Source organism: Pseudochaenichthys georgianus, chromosome 15 (assembly GCF_902827115.2).
Source record: "Pseudochaenichthys georgianus chromosome 15, fPseGeo1.2, whole genome shotgun sequence".
Taxonomy (NCBI): Eukaryota; Metazoa; Chordata; class Actinopteri; order Perciformes; family Channichthyidae; genus Pseudochaenichthys; species Pseudochaenichthys georgianus.
Genome location: NC_047517.1, coordinates 24,106,398 through 24,127,123, shown reverse-complemented (window position 1 = coordinate 24,127,123; position 20,726 = coordinate 24,106,398). Strand labels below are relative to the sequence as shown.

General features: G+C 39.7%; 1 protein-coding gene across 1 annotated transcript in view; it reads left to right on the top strand.

Moving 5' to 3' along the window:
* hpse2 (heparanase 2) overlaps window positions 1-20,726 on the top strand; it is a 58,205-nt gene that overhangs the window by 3,026 nt on the left and 34,453 nt on the right. The window contains exon 3 of the mRNA XM_034101371.1: window positions 179-340. Within this exon, the coding sequence (XP_033957262.1) occupies window positions 179-340 (162 nt within the window). The remainder of the gene's footprint in view (window positions 1-178; window positions 341-20,726) is intronic.

Below are 20,726 nucleotides of genomic sequence, written 5' to 3'. Positions count from 1 at the left end.
GTGGTCCAGGTTGAACTTGCAAATACATTTGTAAACACACTTTAGTTACAAAAATGATTCAATGTTGTGATAAATACTGCTTTTTGATCAAAATAGCCACACAAGTACGACATTGTTCAGGTCATGAAATAAAAAATATTAATGTTGCGTTTATTTTTCCATTTATGCTGGCTTGCAGACATAGTGCGCAGTGACATCGCATTGGACAAACAGAAGGGCTGCAAGCTGGCCAACCACCCTGACATAATGCTGGAGCTGCAGAGAGAAAAGGCCGCCACCACACAGCTCGTCCTGCTGAAGGAGCAACTGTCCAACATCTACAGCAACATTACAATAACAGGTAGGAGATCACTCACACAAAAACACTGCTCTCCTGGGCACACACTCATATCCTGAGAAACATGTTGTGCATGTTCACATAGTCTGGACCCTGTGTGTCATGCACGTTCATGCAAATGTGTACTTGCACACACACGTGCACTCGCTCAAGGTTCAAAGCATGCCAATGTAAACCATCAGCTTTCAGAATGACAAATGTAATTTGTAAAGGAGGAATGTGGGGATGGATAGAGGAGTGCAGCAGCGGAGGCTATAAACAGAGCACTGACATTTTCAATGGTTACAGTTAACTCAACCTGACAACAGAGAGAACTCTGGAGTCCGCATTTTGGGTGGGCTGCATTTCTTATCTGTTACTGTGATTGGCTTGGATGGAAATTAGGAACTGCAAGAGAAGGGAGTAAATGAAGGATTTGTCTGTTAAAATCACTACAGTTTTTAGATTCATGGTAGTGAGTGCGTGCATAAAAGGTCAACTTTATGTTGTTTTAAAGAGCTGGAAACACACAGTTATTAACTTAGTTGGCTTATTTAGGATATAGAACCAATAAAAGACTGACCTTAAAATGTAAGGAAATAAAGGAAGTAAAAAAAAAGCTTAACCCTGAATAATACAAAACTGAACAGCATTATAAAACAAAATTCTCCACATATCCAAATGTTAACTGCTCTGTTGCATCTTCATACAAAAACACTGACTCTTAAACTCTTTTGGCATCTTAAAATGATAGTGGGTCACAAGTTGTTTTTGTGGGCTTGGTTTTTGTTCCAAAAAATAAATAAATGTAGTTATGGTAATGATCACAACCCCATGTTCACTTTAGATCCAGATAAATACTTGGCCATGTGTTTTGAAAAGACATTGATGAATGACATAATACAAAGAATCCAAATCTACCTCAAGTGAACCCAGTTGGACGTGTCACTAATTCATTCGGTCATAATGCACACAGAACTGGAGGTCTCGCATGAGTGGCTTCCCCATGTTTTCAGAAGGTCTCGCTTCCCTGAAGTGGCCGCCCTGTGAGTTTCCAATATTAGTGATAGATGTGGAACAACATGACTTCGTACATCATCTTCGTCTTGCAGATACTCTCAAGTGCATCAGTCAAAACATGGCCTCGTTGCATTCATCTATGAAACTGCTCATGTGAGGGCTGAGTTCACAAGTTCATATCAGGAGTCTTGTAGTATAGCACCCTATTGTATAATTTGTATAACACTTAAGGATGTTCTTTAGGCCTGGCATCTTCACTTCGCTTGTAATACATAGAAACAACAATTTGGTGTATTTTGGTGTAATAGCTTAAAACTAATAAAACCATGGTCGAGACAAATAACCCCTGTCTACATGTGGTGTAGCGCTAATGTTCCTAACAATTAAAACCACATTTCCCATAAACCCTGATGCTTCCTGTCCCAAGGAGGATGTTACCATTGGTTACTTTCCTCTGCTGCAGCGTGAAGGCCCACAGAGTCTTCTCAGTGATAGTTAAGTACGGACAGTTAAGAATAAACGTGGAAATTATTTACTGAAGGTTAAGTTAGCATACTGAAACTGCTAAATTATTTCACAGGTGGAAATAGGATTAAATAAAGTGAAAAAATATTGATGTAATAATAGATCACCACTGAATGTTATCTTCCCACTCACTATTTGAACTATTTCACTGATTGATTTGGGCCCTATGAAGGATTTGTTCTTTTGAAATGTGAAACTGGTGTGATTGTTCCCATTAAGAGTAGAAGTGTATAAGAGACAGAGAGCGGTGCCTTGCTGTTTTTGAGCAGGTGCCATAGTTGTTCCAGACTGGTTGGCTGGGAGGGGAAGGGGGGGAGCCAAGCAGAAGGACATTATTTACTTAAAGCTGATTTACTGCGTAGTTTTCCCACAGAAGCGCATATTCTTTCAAGCACAGACACTAACTGCAGGTTTCTCCCCTGGGAAATGTTTTAGTCTGAAGGATAGATTGTTTGTGAAGGTGGAGCAGCTGTTTTCTTCTTGTAGTACAAAAAGAGGCCTCAGATGGAATCTAAAATAAATGGACTGTTTAAGTTACTCACCAGAAAAGGCACTGGCAATGCAGAAGAAGTCACGGGTGTGAACATGTTTGTGCTAGGGTCTCATTAGTACACTCATTTGAACTCTCCAAGCATGTTGTGTAAACTCAAAACTGTGCGCTCACATCTCAGTGGTGGAGGGTAACAGGGGTACGGAGGCACCAGAGATGTGTTTACATATGGTCTGGTAACAATCAGTGTGTGTGTGAGTGTGTGTGAGAGAGAGAAGGGTAGTAGGTGTTTAAAGGACATTATAATAGTCTCGCTCCATCCTTTTCCACTCACCACTGTCTGACCTTTAACCTAGGCTTGTTAGAGCTATCAATAATGGGGCCGCTCCGAGACAACACACACTGACACATACACATGCACACACACATTCAGCTGGGATTCAAGTTGAGTAAAATTCCCAAAGCTCAGACAAGTTCATGGTCAGGGTGATCTCATGTCTCCCTGCAGGAGTTTATCCCTCCATCAGACGTCACTTCTTCTTGTCTCTTCCTCCTCTTCACTCTTCTCCCCACCTTAACGCCTCTCTCGCTCATTTTCTCTCTTATGTTTACTGTTGGTTTAGCTGTGTATATTGTGTCTCCGTGTGAAAGTCCTTTGTTTATTTGACACTTGACAGAGAATGAGGCAATCACTCCGCTCAACTTGTGACCTCAAAGGCCTCATCCGTGTGTTTAAGGCTCAAAGGATAAACACAACTCAATTTAGGAATTCCTATACTGTGTTATTCTTGTAGTCTAAGGCCGGCCGATCAATATTTGAGAACATGGATTAGCAGAAAATCTTCCCAAAACAGAGAAACTGGAGAAGCAAGAGTCAAACAGAGGATATAGTTAGTTATTAGGTGCAGTGTTTCCCCTAGGTTTACTGCTTTGGGGGGGTGCTGCCTGAGGGGGGGGGGGGGGGGGGGGCGTGATCTACCAAACAGATCATGCATTTTAGCCATGCCTCAGTTCGCTCTATTTGCTCTTTTCCAGCCCTGTTTTTGCAGGGGCTGATTCTGCTTTTGTGGCAGACTACAGCGCCACTTACAGGCCTGGCATAAGTACTACAGCGTCTCCAGCGTTTTCAAGTGGTCTCTCATTCCCCTGATAGGTGGAGAGTTGCCTATGTAGGCGGAGCACCCCTTTTCTGACGTCAAAACAAATTCAAATAATAATCAGCTCCGTTGCAGCCCCGTTTTTAGAGATTTGGGTATGGAGGAAAAGAGAGAGGGTTGTGTTTCCTGACACTTGGTGAGTTCCCTGACACACACACCGACGTACACAAGTGCATTTTGCATGATAGGTCCCCTTTAAAATGAAAGCATTTAGTTTATTTAATAAAAGAGCACATGTTCAATGTCAAAAGTGACAGGAGATATAGATTAGTTGCAATTTGGTGATATATATTAGGGCTATCAAACGATTAAAACATTTAATCAGATTAATCACAGTTTAAAAATTAATTAATCATGATTAATCACCATTCGAACTATGTCCAAAATATGCCATTTATTTATGTATATTGTTGTGGGAATGGAAAGATAAATGAAAGGAGGCGGATATATCAATTTAACATACAGTATCTATGTTTATTATAACATTTTTCTGCATGTCAAAATGAAAGACAACCCACACACCTATCCATCATCAAACCGTGGGGTCTTAATTCATTACGTGTTGATTTCTATCAATGGGGGAGTACTTCAGGAAAGTCGACAGAGGGCGGCGGCGGCTAGTGGAGTACTTGTGACCACAGAATGTGAACGTTGTGATCAGCTGTTTTAGCGCAGTTCTCCAGTGAAGGGGGGAGTCTCCCTCCGCAGCCGGTTGGCGTAGTTTTGGCACAGTTCCGTTGTACAGACCGACGTTAACAGCAGCCCTGTCTGTGCACACGGAGACCGACTCTGTCGTCCGGTGATCTAACCGCCTTCTGGAAAAGCTTCACAAGTACGTCGGTACGCAAATGCGCTTTGTGACACAAGTGACGGTACGCATTTCAGATTACGCACATAACCTGCGTACCAGTTATGTGCACCCCTGTACCAGAGCCATATTATTACTATTATATGGCTCTGCCCTGTACTACAGCAACAGTATTCTGCATCGGGACTTCCTGCAACAACACCACGCCGTTATCAAAGATGTTCTATTGAGAAGACGATCACTACGTGACAAAAGTTTTCAAAACCGTGGCTACTGAAATCAATCTTACTAACTGCTGTCTGTGCAATTTACTCCGCGCGAGTTGGCAGACTTTATTTTGCTTACTTTAACATCATTTTTCATGGTGGGGCTAAGCCATTTCTTGGTATGGGTGTAGCCTACCCCAGCCATACCCTGGCGCTGCCACTGGTGGCACGTATGGGGCGGGCCATTCTGCACATGCGTTAAATGCGTTAAATATTTTAACGCAATTAATTCAAAAAATGTATTACCCTAACCGTTAACGCGATAATTTTGACAGCACTAATATATATATATATATATATTTATATATCTATATAAAATATATATATATATTTATCTATATAAAATATATATATATATATTTTAAAACAACTTCAATTTCAGGGGGGGCGCGGGGCTCCGTTGGCGGGACGCAGCGCCCCTCCAAGACAATGGTAGGGGAAACACTGAGGTCTGCAGCTGCTCCTCAGGCAGTGAATGGAAAAGTTAATGTTCTTCTTCTGTTGCTAGTATTAACCATTTCTTTTCAAATATGTTTTTTTATTCCAAAAATAATGATAATACAGTATGTGCACAATAAAAAAAAGTATACAGTATTTAATCAATTGGGGCAAAATATTCAATTAAAGGTGGGGTAGGTAAGTTTGAGAAACCGGCTTGAGATACACTTTTTGTTATATTCCATGGAATGCTCTTAACATCTCGATAGCAATGAATATCTTAAGAGTGCTTTGACGAAAAATCCATAAAAAAATGTCATCTGTGGAAGCCGTAGTACTAAAAAGCACGACCAATAATTTTAGCCGACCCGGCTAAAGTAACTGGATGGCCTACCTGCCTGTCAGCTTTCCATCTGTGCACAAACTTATCTCGTGCCCTCATTGGTCATGTGCGCGTTTGTGTGTGTTGGAGGAGGGGCTCTGTAAGGAAGTGGCAGATTTCTTCCAGCTGTGTATTTCCAAATTCTAGCGCACTCGAGCTGGTTTCTCCAAAATTACCTACCCCACCTTTAATTATGTTAATGCATGTAGCTCTAATTTGTTGCACAGACAAAAAAAGCTGCATCACTGGGACTAAACAATGTTATAGTCTACATGCGTTCATCACCTACAGCCTTTTATTATTTACTTCACATATTTAGAGTTTAGAGAGGAAAAAGAGGAACAAGTTATACACTTAGAGATCAGTACAAGCAACCTCAAGAACACATTACATAATTATTTAAAATGTACTTTTAAAATCTAAATCAGCCTTCATTGTGAAACTTGCACAGCACACACATTAACCTTAAGTGTTAGTATCAGTGGGAAGCTACTGTACGGTTCCTTGGAGCTTTTCTTTTGGTCCGGGGCCTTTCTCAGGTTCACCTCAGCAGTGCCGAGGCAGCAAACGGGCACCTCTTTAATAATAATAATAATAATGCAAACTCAAATTTGTATTGGAGTTTGTATCTTGGACCAGTTATTGCTGTTGTGTCAGTTATTTTAAGTTTAGACATAGGTAGCTACTGGACAACAGGGAACAGCGGGGGGGATTGGGGAGAGGAGCCATCTGGAGGGGATGTAAATGCTAAGTAGGACATCATAATAATATATCATAACCTAGATCGTAGGCACAAGCTAGCAAAGTGGGCGCAGCAGGCTGAGTTTGACACCACACCACACCAAATGATGCAAAAGGTCGTCCTTTTAATGATATCAACATTAATGAGCATTATTCCAATGTTAGATTGACCAACGTTGGCTTCATGATCAGGCATATGGCATGCAGCCTGACATCACTCGGCCCTTTCTCTCTTCCTTAGTCTGATCTCACCGTGTGTGGTGTCAAGTGGCACACATGTTTACAGTTTCTAATCAGTTGTTTGGTTTAGGTAAAGATTGCTGAGAGTCCATGAGACACTAATACCTGAGCCCAGCTCTCTTTGAACTGACACAGAGGTGCAGCAGTCTCAGCCGGGAGCCTCACACTGAGAGCTGCAGGCCTCCATGGAAAGGAAGAATGACAAAATAGAAAAGTGTGAAGCAACACTAATATAACCCTGCTTTCAAAACAAACGTGCAACGGCAACAGAGCAAAGCCATTATATTCAACTGCGGTAGTGGCTACAATTTGAATATTTTAAAATTGCTTTGGCTGAGTTATCACATGAGAATTTCAATGAGAAAAACGCTTTTCTGTAATACAATAATGGAGAGGACTGAAGGGAAATGCATGTCCCTGACAAAAACTATTATGAGTGACTAAACAGCACATAGAGAACGGCAGAAGATTAAGAATCTGGCAAGACAAACATTAGGAGCAGGTTAAGAAAGGGGATTTTATTCAACATCTGTGAACGGCTGGAACATGTTTTCCTCAAAACAAACTGGCACAGCTGTCTGTAGTCAAAGCCTCTAGTTATAACTTTCTGTTTTTACTCATTTCAAAATCAAAACATATTTTCCTGCAACAATGGGGAAACATGCTCAATCCTTCCTATTAGTTCTGCCATACAACTCCTGCCAGCATTTGATCCACTCTTTCTTTAATTTGTTGTCCTTTTTTTAAAGATAAAGTAGAACTATTTCCCAAACATCTGCCTTATCTCCTGTGTGTGAAATTCCCTCAGTAAATATGCACGCTCATTCACACACAACGCGTGCATTGTGATGGATTCAGTTCCTGGCTGCAGCTTCTCCATTCCCCGTTCCATCTCCATCTCGCTGCTTAAGGCAGAGAAAGACTTTCTCCTGCCAAGTTTCACACTGTAACACCGCAGTGCAGCCAGTGGCCTTCATGGCAGGATAATGAATATAATCTGCTTTGATTTGTTGATATCCATAATGATATTATTGGATATGAGCAGTTATGGTGGATCTTGGAAAGTAATGTGGTAAAACAAAAAAAACATTAGGGGCTTGGCTGTGTGTATGTTTGACTCATTAAGAATCGCCCCACTGTTTGTTTAACTGTATTGTTTTATGAAAAGGACCTGGGAACTCGTGCTTCCAACAACCGAGGGGGGTCGAAACGCATCAATGAGCTGCAAGCAGTACACCAATGTTTGTTTTATACAAATACACCGATAAAGTGATCTCAAACAGTGCTCCAAAATATGAGTTACTCAACACAGATGTTCCTGTCATTATGCTTGTCTTTAAAGAAGGGATATTTAGCCTATATTACTGTGTTTTTAAGCGAGAGGTTTTGGACGTTTTATATTTCTTTATCTTTGCTTTTGTACTATAGCGATAAATATAAGAAACCATATTATCTGAACAATTATCCGTGGACTTCGTCAATGCTTTTATAAACTTTTTATCCAAGAGTCATGTAGGTATTCTTGTTTATTGCATTTTTACAACGCTATTACCTTCATCTTTATACTCATACTTATTATTACTTGTGAAAATGTCTTTTTAATAACAGCAAATGAGTTAAATTAGGTCTTTGGTCATGAACAGAGATGTTGATACTAGGGATGTAATGATATATCGAATATCGCGATATCGCGGTAAATAAATGCCTCAATACCGTCGTGAGACTGACAAAATCTACCGCGATTTTAAAAAGAACATTTAAATATATATATTTTTTAATATTTTTTTTTTTTAAACCTTTATTTAACCAGATAGTCCCATTGAGATCATCGATCTCTTTTTCAAGGGAGACCTGTCCAGCATGGCAGCAAGTAGGTTACAACATGAACATAAAACAACAGATAACACAAAAGGACATCGTATATACAGGGCTACATGTACATACCTAGAGACATTGACAAGTACCAACAGTATATTTATATCTCGCCCTGTCAATAAGCTTCACCTTCTTGGCAAAAACTGTATTGTTTTTGAAGTAGTGGAGAGACAATGGCCAAAGCATATCTCTCTGTCCCAGCAACATCAGTACCAAGCAAGAGAGTTTTTTCCACAGCAGGGGATATTGTAAACGCCCAAACATCCCAGCTTCTACCTGGAAATGTGGACATGCTCATATTCCTAAAAGATAACCTTGATGATGCTGAGTTAGTGAGTTAGAGGTGAGTTACTTGAAAAACTAAAGTGAAACTTGATTTATTCTATTGCAGGGTCTGATTATTATATTGTTGACACTTTAAAATACTACTATCCTACTAAAATGCTGTACAAATCAGATTTATTATTTAATAAAGAAAAACAAATTCAAGTAAAAAAAAAGATTCACATTTCTTTTTTTTTCAATATCGCGATAAATATCGTACCGTGGACTTTTTATCGCGATATTATCGTACTGTGAGTTTTTGGTATCGTTACATCCCTAGTTGATACACATGGCAGCAAAGCAAACATTAAAATACCATGCTGACATTTAAATGACCTTTAAATGAGCTAGGCAAATTGGCTTTGAACTCTGGTCATCATGGTTTTAGTATTTCATAGCAAATGATGTGCAGCCATACTGTAGATTAAATTATGCCAACACACACCGACGATGGTGTATTAAAACCAGACCAAGGAGCAGCGTGGAAATAGCCAAAAGTCCTGCTGGCATGAACCAGGCACAGTACATTGAGATGTTGGCCTGCGGTGGAGGAAAAGCAAAGATAATGGCTGCCTCAGTTTGGCAGTAAGAGCCAAACCCGGCACCTACTGAACAAAGCAAACACTTAGAAAGAAGCACAAATGCACTTTATCAATTTATTGTCTGAAAATTGTAACTCTTCCACTGAACTTTCCGGTAGTGAAGTTTTATAGGGTCATACATTTGTGGTTTTCATGGATTTAGTTTACTGCATTTGTCGTATTGTGCTATATTTAAACGAAGTCTCATTCGCTAGCTTTAAAATGCATCTTAATAATAATCATTCGTTAAATAAATGTAAGCCTGGTTAGTGTTGCCTGACTTTATAAAGTGTGTTTTATTAATAAGTGTGTGGTTGCGTCACTAGTCACAGTTTTACACATGAAGTCTTTTTCAATGTACGCAGAGTAGTGGTGGTAGAAGAATAGGAGCTCTCTCAGAATGTGAATACATGTTAATGACATTACCATACATCCTGTGTGTTTGGTTAAATGTATAGCATGCAATTTATTAGGGCTTAGGGCTTACCTGTCAGTTTAAAATGGTCAGCAGTGATGTAACCTCAGCTTGACAAACTCTTGATGGTCATATTGCCTGCCTTTTCTTCACTCTTTCCACATGGCCTGCATAGATCCAGAAGTGTCTGTTTTTCCTTGATGGAAAGGAAAACCTAGTGTTTAAATCATGGATGGACATAACATGTAATTCCATGTGTTTGCAATATGCACAAGACAAGTGCCAGCAACCTGCAAACGAATGTCATTTTAATAGCCTGATGCATGAGAAATATTTGAAAGCAGTCCTTCCTCTCCTATGATTGTTTGGCATGACATCCAACCTCCACATTTCCCCTCAGAACTCTAGAAAACATACGTTTTGTGTCAAATTTCAAATCATGGCACGGTGTTCTTGCCTGCTCTGAGCCCGTTCCTATACCGATGGGATGGACCTGTAGCAGGAATGCTGGTACCTCTTTAGTGTGTGTATGTGTGCACATGTTTGTGGTGCACGGTGTGTGTGTGTGTGTGTGTGTGTGTGTGTGTGTGTGTGTGTGTGTGTGTGTGTGTGTGTGTGTGTGTGTGTGTGTGTGTGTGTGTGTGTGTGTGTGTGTGTGTGTGTGTGTGTGTGTGTGTGTGTGTGTGTGTGTGTGTGTGTGTGTGAGAGTGAGCTCTATATGGGTCCAGATGAAGTTATTATCCTGAGGGGAAACATGCCTCCTTCATTACCAGCGAGACACATTTTATTTCCTTAATTTGACTCTCAGGCTGTCATCCGTTATTTATGAGATCGCCCTTTCTGTGTGTGTCTGTGTGCGTGTGCATATGTGTGTGTGGCTGTTCATATGTATTCATTGTGTGTAAAGTTTGTACTGGAAGTAGGGGCTTGTAAGGGGCTAAGGAGCTGTAACCACTGTTTAGGGAGGTGATTTGACCTGGTGTTTAAGAATGTTACGCTAATGTTTCTTCTTTCAACTACTTACACTGGAATTTAACACACTCATTAGCGTCACACAAATGTTTGCAGCATTTCGGCATGCTGGTGTGTGTTTTCAAGGAAAGAGTCTCCTTTCCCTTGTAAGTGAGAGAATACAGTGAAGTCCTGAGCTGATCGCTCATCATCAGCAAGGATCAAAGGAGTTCAGGTAGTCTTTTAGCGTGAATAGAATAATACAATTATCTGATATTGCATACATTTGCCTTAAAACACTTTCACTGAGGGATATGTTCTCTCCTACGGTTTCCTAGCAAACAGATGAATTCTCTGCATGTTTAAAGCATGTATCTGCTACATCTATCTAAGCTTAACCAGCTTTCATGCTTAACATTGTTGAGATGTATACTGCATTCTTTCTCTTTCATCACCATAATGTTCCTAGTTTGCGTCCAGCATCGTAGCTTTGTTAAGCTTTCGTTCATAATTTGAGTAATTCGGTTTTTGTCAAATAGATTGTTTCTTTCTTCTCCTTTATATAATTTCCCTGAATTTGTGAGTTTGCCTGCTTAACTGAGGAAATGCCCCCCGTATATTACTCTAAACTCCAGCAAATGGTGCTTGCATAAGAGTTAGGCGTATTTCTCTTCCTGCCACTTGTGAATCCTCTTTAATTCCTCTCCTTCTTTCCTTCACTTGGAGCATATGGCTTGTTGGATGTGTTGGACCTTGTCAGGGGCCATCTATCACTCCATGGAGTCCCGCTGAGTTTGGGATTCACAGTGCGGCTCGCAGCCCTCAAAATGTGAAAACAAGAGAGAGAGAACAAAGTTAGATTAGGAAAGAGGGAGGGGGTGGAAGGAGGGAGAAATTAAATAACAGCAACAGGCAGATGGGAAATATGAGGGTGTGAATAGAGCAAAGAAAGAACTAAATAAAAGAAGAGTAACTTATTTCTTCCTGAAATGAGGCCAACAAATATTATTTTCCCTGAACCAACCTTTTAACCCCCCCAGCCGGCTCTGGCAGTTCAGACCCGAGGACCCAGCCGACACCTGTGGTGTAAAACTCCTTCAAGGTTGAGCAGAGCGGTTAGTGCTCAGGGTTCAGTAGCTTCACTTGTGTTAGCGTTTCCAACAGCCCCGGAGCACAAATAATATATTCAGAGCTCGCTTAAGAAAACGTCTTTAATAAAAAGGGTGTTTCCAAATTCCTTTCACAAGCTGTTTGAACATTTGCATCACATTCGGGTTACCTCTGACACTGACAGATGGAAAACAGAAAAGTGCATGTTTCATATTTATTTCATATTTCTCACTCTGTTTGGTGTATTTATATGAATACATAAAGAACATATTCTCGTTGAATTTATATCAAATGCTAAATGAGATTTTATTATTGTAAAACTTTAACATTGTACTCTATGTTTGTTTAACAAAGAAAAAACATGATAATTGAGACAACATGTCCGTCCTTGTTAAGGGGCTCGAGAAAAAGACTAAAGCTCTACCTGCTCCAGAGGCAAGGCTCCTGGCTCCTGGCTCCTGGCTGTGAATGACCTCTGACCCTCACATGAAACGAGAACATGCATGTGCCTCAGAGGGAATTGTGAAGAAGCTACATCCTTATTATTCTGTGGGTGGTGTCTGGAGGGCTCGGAAAAACATCCATATGCTACGACCGAAAGTAAAAAAGAATATTGATGAGCAAAAGCGCTCTTAATGGTGCCATAGTAACTTGTGTATTCTTCACTAAAGTTGCATTTAAACTCAAAAGAAGAACATTAACATTGTTGAGATGTCTTGGACCCTGTGACCGAGACTCTGTTTAAATAAATCAATTCAGAGGTTTGAAGTGTGTGCCAGAATCAGGTTCGCACAGAAGTTCTGCATTAACTGAATGCTGCTGCTCATAATGATTGGCTGCTTCATTCAAATGGGTCCTGATCAACATGCATTATTCAGTCTGGCCAAATTACCATTTGGCGGATTGCAAATTGAACACATAGTCACATTTGTTTTCTCAGATTCCTGTCTTGCCACATGCTTATGCAACATCATGCCCAACTACAGAGGCAGCACATAGCTTACTGGTGAGAGAAGCTGCATATGTGTCTCACATATTGAACAGGGGATTCTTATTACCTTTGGGGTTTATTATAAGGTGTTTTTGTTATTTAATTGTCTTTCTCAGTCACAACATCAAAGCCCTTAAGCATCTGAATACAAATCCAGATCCTGATGTCCTGTTTCCTTTTGGAGACTTCAAACCTACAGGTGCCCAGCCACCTTCCAAAACAATGATTCAGTGCAGACTCTGTCAAGCAAACAGCCAAATAACAAACAACCCTGGTATCCAAACGACATCATCCAGAGTTCCAGGAAACAGGTGAAATGTAAAGTTTTAAAGGGGAACTGACCTCATGGCAGAAATGTGTCCTTGAAATGTGTTGCTTTTCTGTTTGTTATGAAAGATAGTGATTACTGAACAACAGCTTTAATTTGTAATGGATTACAGTGCGGCATTTTTATTTTACACTTGTTTGTGTCGGATGAAAACATGTTGTAAACTGAAGTGAGAGAAGCATGATGGGCTTGGTATTTGTTTGTCTGTAAATACATCACAGTATGCGAGAAACTTGCCCGGACACATCTTGAAGCCAATTTGTGCTTGGTGTTAGAGGGTAACCTACTTTTACTGAGACCAACAACAGATAGCGGTTTGGCTACATCTGAAGATCGGCCAACTCTGAAAAGTTTATTGGCTCATTAGAGGGGTAATGGAAGCCTAATGTTAGATGTGTGACCAAATTGTTTTCGTTCTCATTTGCCAAAGTTTCTCTTTGTTTGAGTTTTGTTAATTGGCTTAACTATCCAGTAATTGGTGCCTTGGGTTTTTATTTGGAGGTTTTATTAGATGTCAGTTGATGTATGGTTGCAAGATGACAGGGAAAATATGTAAACTATTTTATGGACTTTCATCACTCAGGCAGTGCAACCCTAATACCACATATTTATTTAACTCTTGATGGTAGCTGTTTACATGTTCATAAAGGGAAAAAAGGGATGGAAGAAATATATAAATACCTGGACTAGACTTGGCTGGGTCTCATGCACTGAGGCACTTTACCCATTATAGCTGGTTGCCCTCCAAGCCCCTTTACTCTGAAGCTCTGATGTGCGGGACACAGCGGCATGTTATTGAAGGTATTTTATGAGTCCATAAGTGTGTAATGAAATTTGCCTCGGTCAGAAGAGTGAAGCACGGAAAGGAAAAGTGGAATTACATTTTCGGTTTTTGTTATTTTCCTTAGACCTGCATTCCCTTACAGGACTGCGTACAGGACTGCTCTCAATGCCCCAGGCAAGAGGAGGCCAAGTGAAACCTTTCCCTGAGGTTTTGAACCATTGCTTTGAATGGCAGCAGCCGACACCTCTAAGCAGGAGCAGATGTCTGGCCTGGTCCTTTTCCCTGGCAGAGTAGGAAACCCTGTGTTGGGTGCAGCCAGCATGCCCTACTCGCTACGCTAATAGCCTGGCTCTACATCACTTGTTCTCTCCTTGGTGAACTCCACTGCCTCTAAATCCTTCACTGTAGGTCCAGAACATACACGGGGGCAGAGCCAAGCCGAGCAGAACTCTGCAGATTCACACCAACATAACCCTCTCAACACTAAAGGGATGCTGCAGGTGATTCATTTGTAATGTTGGACATGTAATAGAGTCTGCAGGTCTCCCTTGAAAAAGAGATAATTGAAAGAGATCATTGAAAGATATCATTGATCTCAATGGGATTTTACCTGGATAAATAAAGGTTTTGAATTGAATTGAATTGAGTCATCACAATTGTCTTCCCTTTTTCCTAACCCTATTGTGAGCTACCATTGTGTACTGGGGTTTAAAAAAGAGATGTTTTGCAGCAGGCAAATAATCACACGCTGGCAATTTGTTTTAATTGCCATTCATCGCCCTTACATACATATATTATTTTGTATTGCATTTAAAGGTGGGGTAGGTAATTTTGGAGAAACCAGCTCGAGTGTGCTAGAATTTGAAAATACACAGCCGGAAAAAATCTGCCACTTCTTTACAGAGCCCCTCCTCCAACACACACGAACTTGCACATGACCAATGAGGGCACGAGATAAGTTTGTGCCCCGATGGAAGGCTGACAGGCAGCCGGGCCGGCTAAAATGATTGGTCGTGCTTTTTACAGTGCCACGGCTTCCACAGATGACGTTTTTTTATGGATTTTTTGTCAAAGCACTTAAGATATTCATTGCTATCTTGATGTTAAGAGCATTCCATGGAATATAACAAAAAGTGTATCTCGAGCCGGTTTCTCAAACTTACCAACCCCACCTTTAAATTATAATTTGGAAAATAAGAGTGAATGAAATGAATACTATTTTGTTATGCCATACGTTTTTAGACTTACTGTACGTTTGTCAAGAATGAGATAAGTAGCCTTCTCCCCACACATTTATTCAAACAAATATATAACCTCACAGAAAGCGTCATTGATAGACAAATGTTGAATAATCCATGAATTCAGTTGATTCATATATTTTATTTATTTATTGTGCACAAATAGAATACATCTGTCTCCTGTGTTTAACAGCGTTCAATAGTAGACAAGATATTACAGGACACTCCACCTTTTCATCTTCAAAAACCTCAGCTAAGGTTCTTATCCTCCCAACATGAAACCTTTTTTAAATCCTCCAGATGTAACATAACATCTTATTCTCACCAGATGTGAACCCAGTTCTCTACTGATTTTAGAACCCTTTAAACAGTATCTTATTATTTAAACTGGCTACTTCATACATTTTCATATGTGTTCTACTTTTATAAACTTGTTGAATGTTGCTTCTAGTGTGAGGACGTTGGTTCAGATAGCTTATTGCTGTGCTCCATGTTCAGCATATTTAAGTGATATGTTGTATCGTATCACCCTCATGACATGTTTGAAATATGTAAATGTATCAGTATCTTACCTCCCTTAGTGCAGATTGGCCATAATCATAACATTAATCATGGACTTTCTTGTGTCATGAACTATTTCTTAAACTAATCTATGACAGAGACTATGATCAAATAGGTGTAGTCTCACATACAAGCACTATATACGTGTTATTGGACATTGGTTCAGATAGCTTATTGCTGTGCTCCATGTTCAGCATATTTAAGTGATATGTTGTATCGTATCACCCTCATGACATGTTTGAAATATGTAAATGTATCAGTATCTTACCTCCCTTAGTGCAGATTGGCCATAATCATAACATTAATCATGGACTTTCTTGTGTCATGAACTATTTCTTAAACTAATCTATGGCAGAGACGATGATCAAATAGGTGTAGTCTCACATACAAGCACTATATACGTGTTATTGGTAAGACATTTCAATAACTACAGTGTTCTTTACCTCTAAATGTTTTTTATAATACAAGATACAAAATTATCTAAATTGTGAAAATCAAATTAATGAAATAAAAGCTTCTTAAAGTGTTTATTTAAATGTTTGATCTTGAAGAAACAATTTGACAGATCAGTGCATTTTTTTGAGGGTGTAAATTAATTGGAATTGATTTGTAAAACTCTAGAAAATACTTTTTGGGATTGCTTTCAAAGCTATAAGTAGGGCTGTGCGATTATGGCAAAAACCATAATCACGATTATTTTTGTCAATAATTGATATCATGATTATTAAAAAACGATTATTCATTTACTTTGAAAACATCCATGTATTGAAAAATGTGAACAGTATGTTTTTAACAGTTGATTACCCTGAACTTTAAGTATAATTCAACTGAAAAACCAATAAAATAAATAAATAAACAATTACATTTTATTTTTTTTAAATAAAAATAATAATCGTTTTATTTCGATAAAATACGATTAATTGCACAGCCCTATAGAAGCATATACTTGTTTCTTGCACTTATTGAAAAAACCACCACAGATGTTAAAGCAGATTGTCATTTTGCAAACATCCCTAACAGATGAATTGAACAAAACAGAACATGCGACAAATCAAGATCTTAACTGCATGCAAATGTCTGCTAACGTGTCTTAGTGTAATGGAAATCACAAATGGTGAGAACAAATGTTTTTTAAATGTGGAAATAAGCTCAGCTTCTTATATTCAAGCTCTAAGGGGTCATTCGGAGAGCCTCAGGGAAACTCTGCAGACTGATTAGGAGACAGCTTTGAGACTTTGGGAGATATTCGTTAATGTGAATGATTGAAAATAGTCCCATTTTCATTCTCCACAAACATCTGGCAGGGATATCATTCACAGCGCTGGATGAACTCCAGTAATGGCATAACGACCTGCTGCTGAAACTGAAATGGGATTTTAAAAAGGCACGAGTTATGGGAAGAGGCTAACTGGGAGAGGTGCCCCCTGTAGTGTTCGTCCTGGTCGCTCTGGAGAGGGTTGATCCGATGTTTTACGTTATCTGCATTTCTGTAGCACCAAATCATTATCCTCCACAGTCATAAAGTATTGGCATCACTTCAAATAAAGGTTCACTTTATAAGGCCTTCAGAATGTTTTTTGATCATCCTAAAACGTTGCTTAATTTGTGGCTTTGTTAATTTATGCTTTTACACAAATGTATTACATGCACCTTTTTAAGTCAAAAAGGACTTGTACTAAGTCCTTAGAAAGCTAATATGAAAGTCAAGTCCTTTGCTTAAATGATTGGCAAATGTGTGTTAACATTTTTACATGTCTTATTATAGATTAAATATGAAATGATAACATAAATGTATATAATGTCACTTTATAATTAATTCAATTGTATTATATTTAAACTACAACATAACCAATACCCTGTGTAATCGATGTGGTCAATACTCTAGATCAGTGGTTCTCAAATGGGGGTACGCGGACCCCTAGGGGTACGTTGGAGTACTGCAGGGGGTACGTGAGATTTATTTTCTGTTAATGAAAAAAAAAAACATAACATTTGAACAAACTACTAATAGTAGATTAACTACTTTATTCAAAGTTTTCCAGTAATTCTGGATAATGAAATGGGAAAAGTAAACGGGGTGCTCTCTTTTCCTCTCCCTCTCCTGACAGCTCTCGAGTCGTGCAGCTCGCTGAACCTGTAATAAGTGACCCGACAGTAAAGAATACACATATGTATAACTAGTTTAGCTAGTTCCAGAGTAGATAAACTGGCTAAGTGTGTTAGGTCTAACTCTTAGTGTATTTAAATTTGCTCCACTCAACGGTCCGTCAGAGCGGCGGAGCTGTGATCCGGAAGAGCTGCGTGTTCTCCGTCAGAAGCAGCTGATCTGATCTCTCTGATCTCTCTCTCGTGTCCGGTTATACTTCACTCGCGTTTATGTCCAAATCTATCAGATCTAGCTAGTTATAGTTAATTATATGACTGCCTGCTTATCAAAGGACACCTAAACAATAAGCCTTGCTTGGCAACGGCGTGTGGCTGCAAGTATAGCGCAGCATTATGCATATGCAGGGTCAAAATCCCATGCACATAAAATGCTCATATATTTTTTTCTCTTCATTCCCCACGCCCCAAAATAAATAAATAGATATACCAATTTTAGGAAAAGTAACAAAGTTTGAGCAGTGCGAGTTACACATATTTCAAAACGCGAAGTGTAATAACTGCAGTAGCCTCCCTGTCACTGAGAATAACAAAGATCCTCAGTGAAGCACAAGCCCATGTTTCTCACTACATTGTAAGTACAACTTATTAAAAAGATCAGTTCAATGCAACTAATGTCGTCTTAGTGTTATTGCATGATGTTAACATTCGTTTGCCATGAATTTAGTGATGGATTGTAAACATTTGAAAGGTAGCATTTAAGTGTTTCTCAGTTACAATGTTGTTGTTTTAATAAATGATGGTGCAGCACTGTACCTAGGCATCTTTTCCTTAACAAATTGTTTTTGCGCTGATCAGGGGGTACCTTTCTGAATCTTTTTTTCAAAGGGGGTACATTATTGAAAAAAGTTTGAGAACCACTGCTCTAGATAGGAGCATTCTTTTAACATCATTGTATTTTTCCCAGTATCTGATATTATAAATGTATAATGACCTTTGATCATTCTGTAACTGTTTAATCTGGCTCTGCTCCTCTTTTAGCTGAGGACAGAACCTGCAGTTTAAATGAAGCATAAGTAATGTGTGTGGATATAGTTTGAGAGTGGAAGATGATTGCTGTGATTATGGTGATTATTCCTGCAGTGAAAGGGAGTCTGGGGTACCGTGTGTTTGCTTTGCTGCCCTGCTTGGGTTCTGGTCTTCATAACCCTCATCCATCACACGGCCTGGGATCAAAGATACACGTATGAGCTGGGAATGTAGCAGATGTCCTCAATACCCCATAAACAAATGTTTTCTTTGACCTTGGTTTGCCAGTCTTACGATTTTTTAACATGATGAATTTCATGGTGTTAAAAAAGCCATCAGTTATGGTTTGAGTGGGCAGAGTATTTTGGATTATTTGTTTGTTGAAATATTTGTAACATCTCGATCGCAATCAAGGAATGAAATGCAAAATCATTTGGAATCTGTGGCTGCCGCAGGACTCTAATAGGTCCCAACGACAGCCATGTTCCTTGTTCACATCATCGTGATCATTTGGGGAGAGCGGTCTTTTAGGAATGCCTTAAACAGACGGGTGGTCAGTGTTACCACCTTCAAATTATTTCACTGGATTTAGTGAGTTATGGTAAAACAAATCATTATTGGGCTGTTTTTTTTGTGGATAATTTAAAACATCTAACTTACTCTTGTTCGCTTCTCCAATGTGAACTACCCCAGCTTTGAGAACTGAACATTCTTCCTGTGGATGAATAATGACTGATCTGCGCTGTGTTTGCAGCCTAAGCAGGTGTTTAATGGGAAGGGCCGCAGCGGACATTGTTTTAAATCCAAACTCTTTGATGGTTCAGGGGCAGTGAAGCCCTGGGCTACTCTCCCTGTTGTTTCACTCGGTCTGCCCACAGGAGTCTTGTTTCTCCGCAATTACAGAGCAATAAGAGCTCAATTACAGCATCAGCAGAGGTGTGTGAAGGGATGGCTAACTGGATAGGGGTGGAGGCTTTACAACCGCCCTCTTTGGAGGTGACGTGTTAGTAATCTCTGGTAGTAAAACTGTCAGGTGTGGCTCTCGGTTCCCTATCTTTAACATCTCCTTTAAAAAGCAATGTTAAAGTCCCACTCATCACATTGTATGTGTCTAAAGGTATAGTTAATATACAGATCTACTAAAGAAATATTTTTCTAATTCTATCTGCTGGAATTCCGGACTTTTATGGCCCACATATACTTAACAAAGTTTAGTGGTGGACTGAACCAAATCATAGAATAATGATTAGTGCAGCATTACGATTATAAGTTTGTTGTAGTTCTTATTATTCAACACCTTTAACAATATACTGTATGTACTTGTCTTTCAAGCTACAGTCACACAAGTTGGATTAGATTCTGTCTCTGCACTGCTGCTCGCACAGCTGACAATCAAGCATGTACACCGTGCTGCCCTCAAAGAGGCTTGACTGCTCAAGGGGCGTCTTCTTTTTGATAATAAAATGACATGACGGCAACTTTGAATATCACTTTGTATGGATATTATCTACAACACAATGAAATATGCCTTCTTACTGACTAGCCCCAGCTCGTCATGCCTTGTAGACCCTCGTGTTCCTCCTGAGGCGATAGTGAGTCACCATAGGGAGATTTGATAGTTATATATTGAAGTAAACCCTAAGAGGCTGAAACGACTCACTACATCGCCTCGTACTCCCAGGCAAACAAAAATAACTTTGCCACACTGAAAGTTTAGAAGCTCCAGGAGACTGACTATCGGCTAGCAGTTTGAAATTGAGCCAGTGCAAACCCAGAACCGGGGGTCTATACTGGGGTACTGCCCCGACACCCACCTGGTCAGCAGACTTTCTCTTGCTATCAATTTCACACGTTTTATGCAGCGCTCCACCACCATGCGGGGAGCCCTGGAGGTTAGGCTAGCTGATTTTGGAATAGCTGCGGCCGCTAACAACTTTCGACAAGACAAACAAGCGGGTGGCTAGGCATTACTCATTACTCCTTATATTTCCTTCTCCTTTGGAGGTGTTTGGTTGTGGTTTGTAGGTGGCTGCACAACGCAAACAAAGACGGG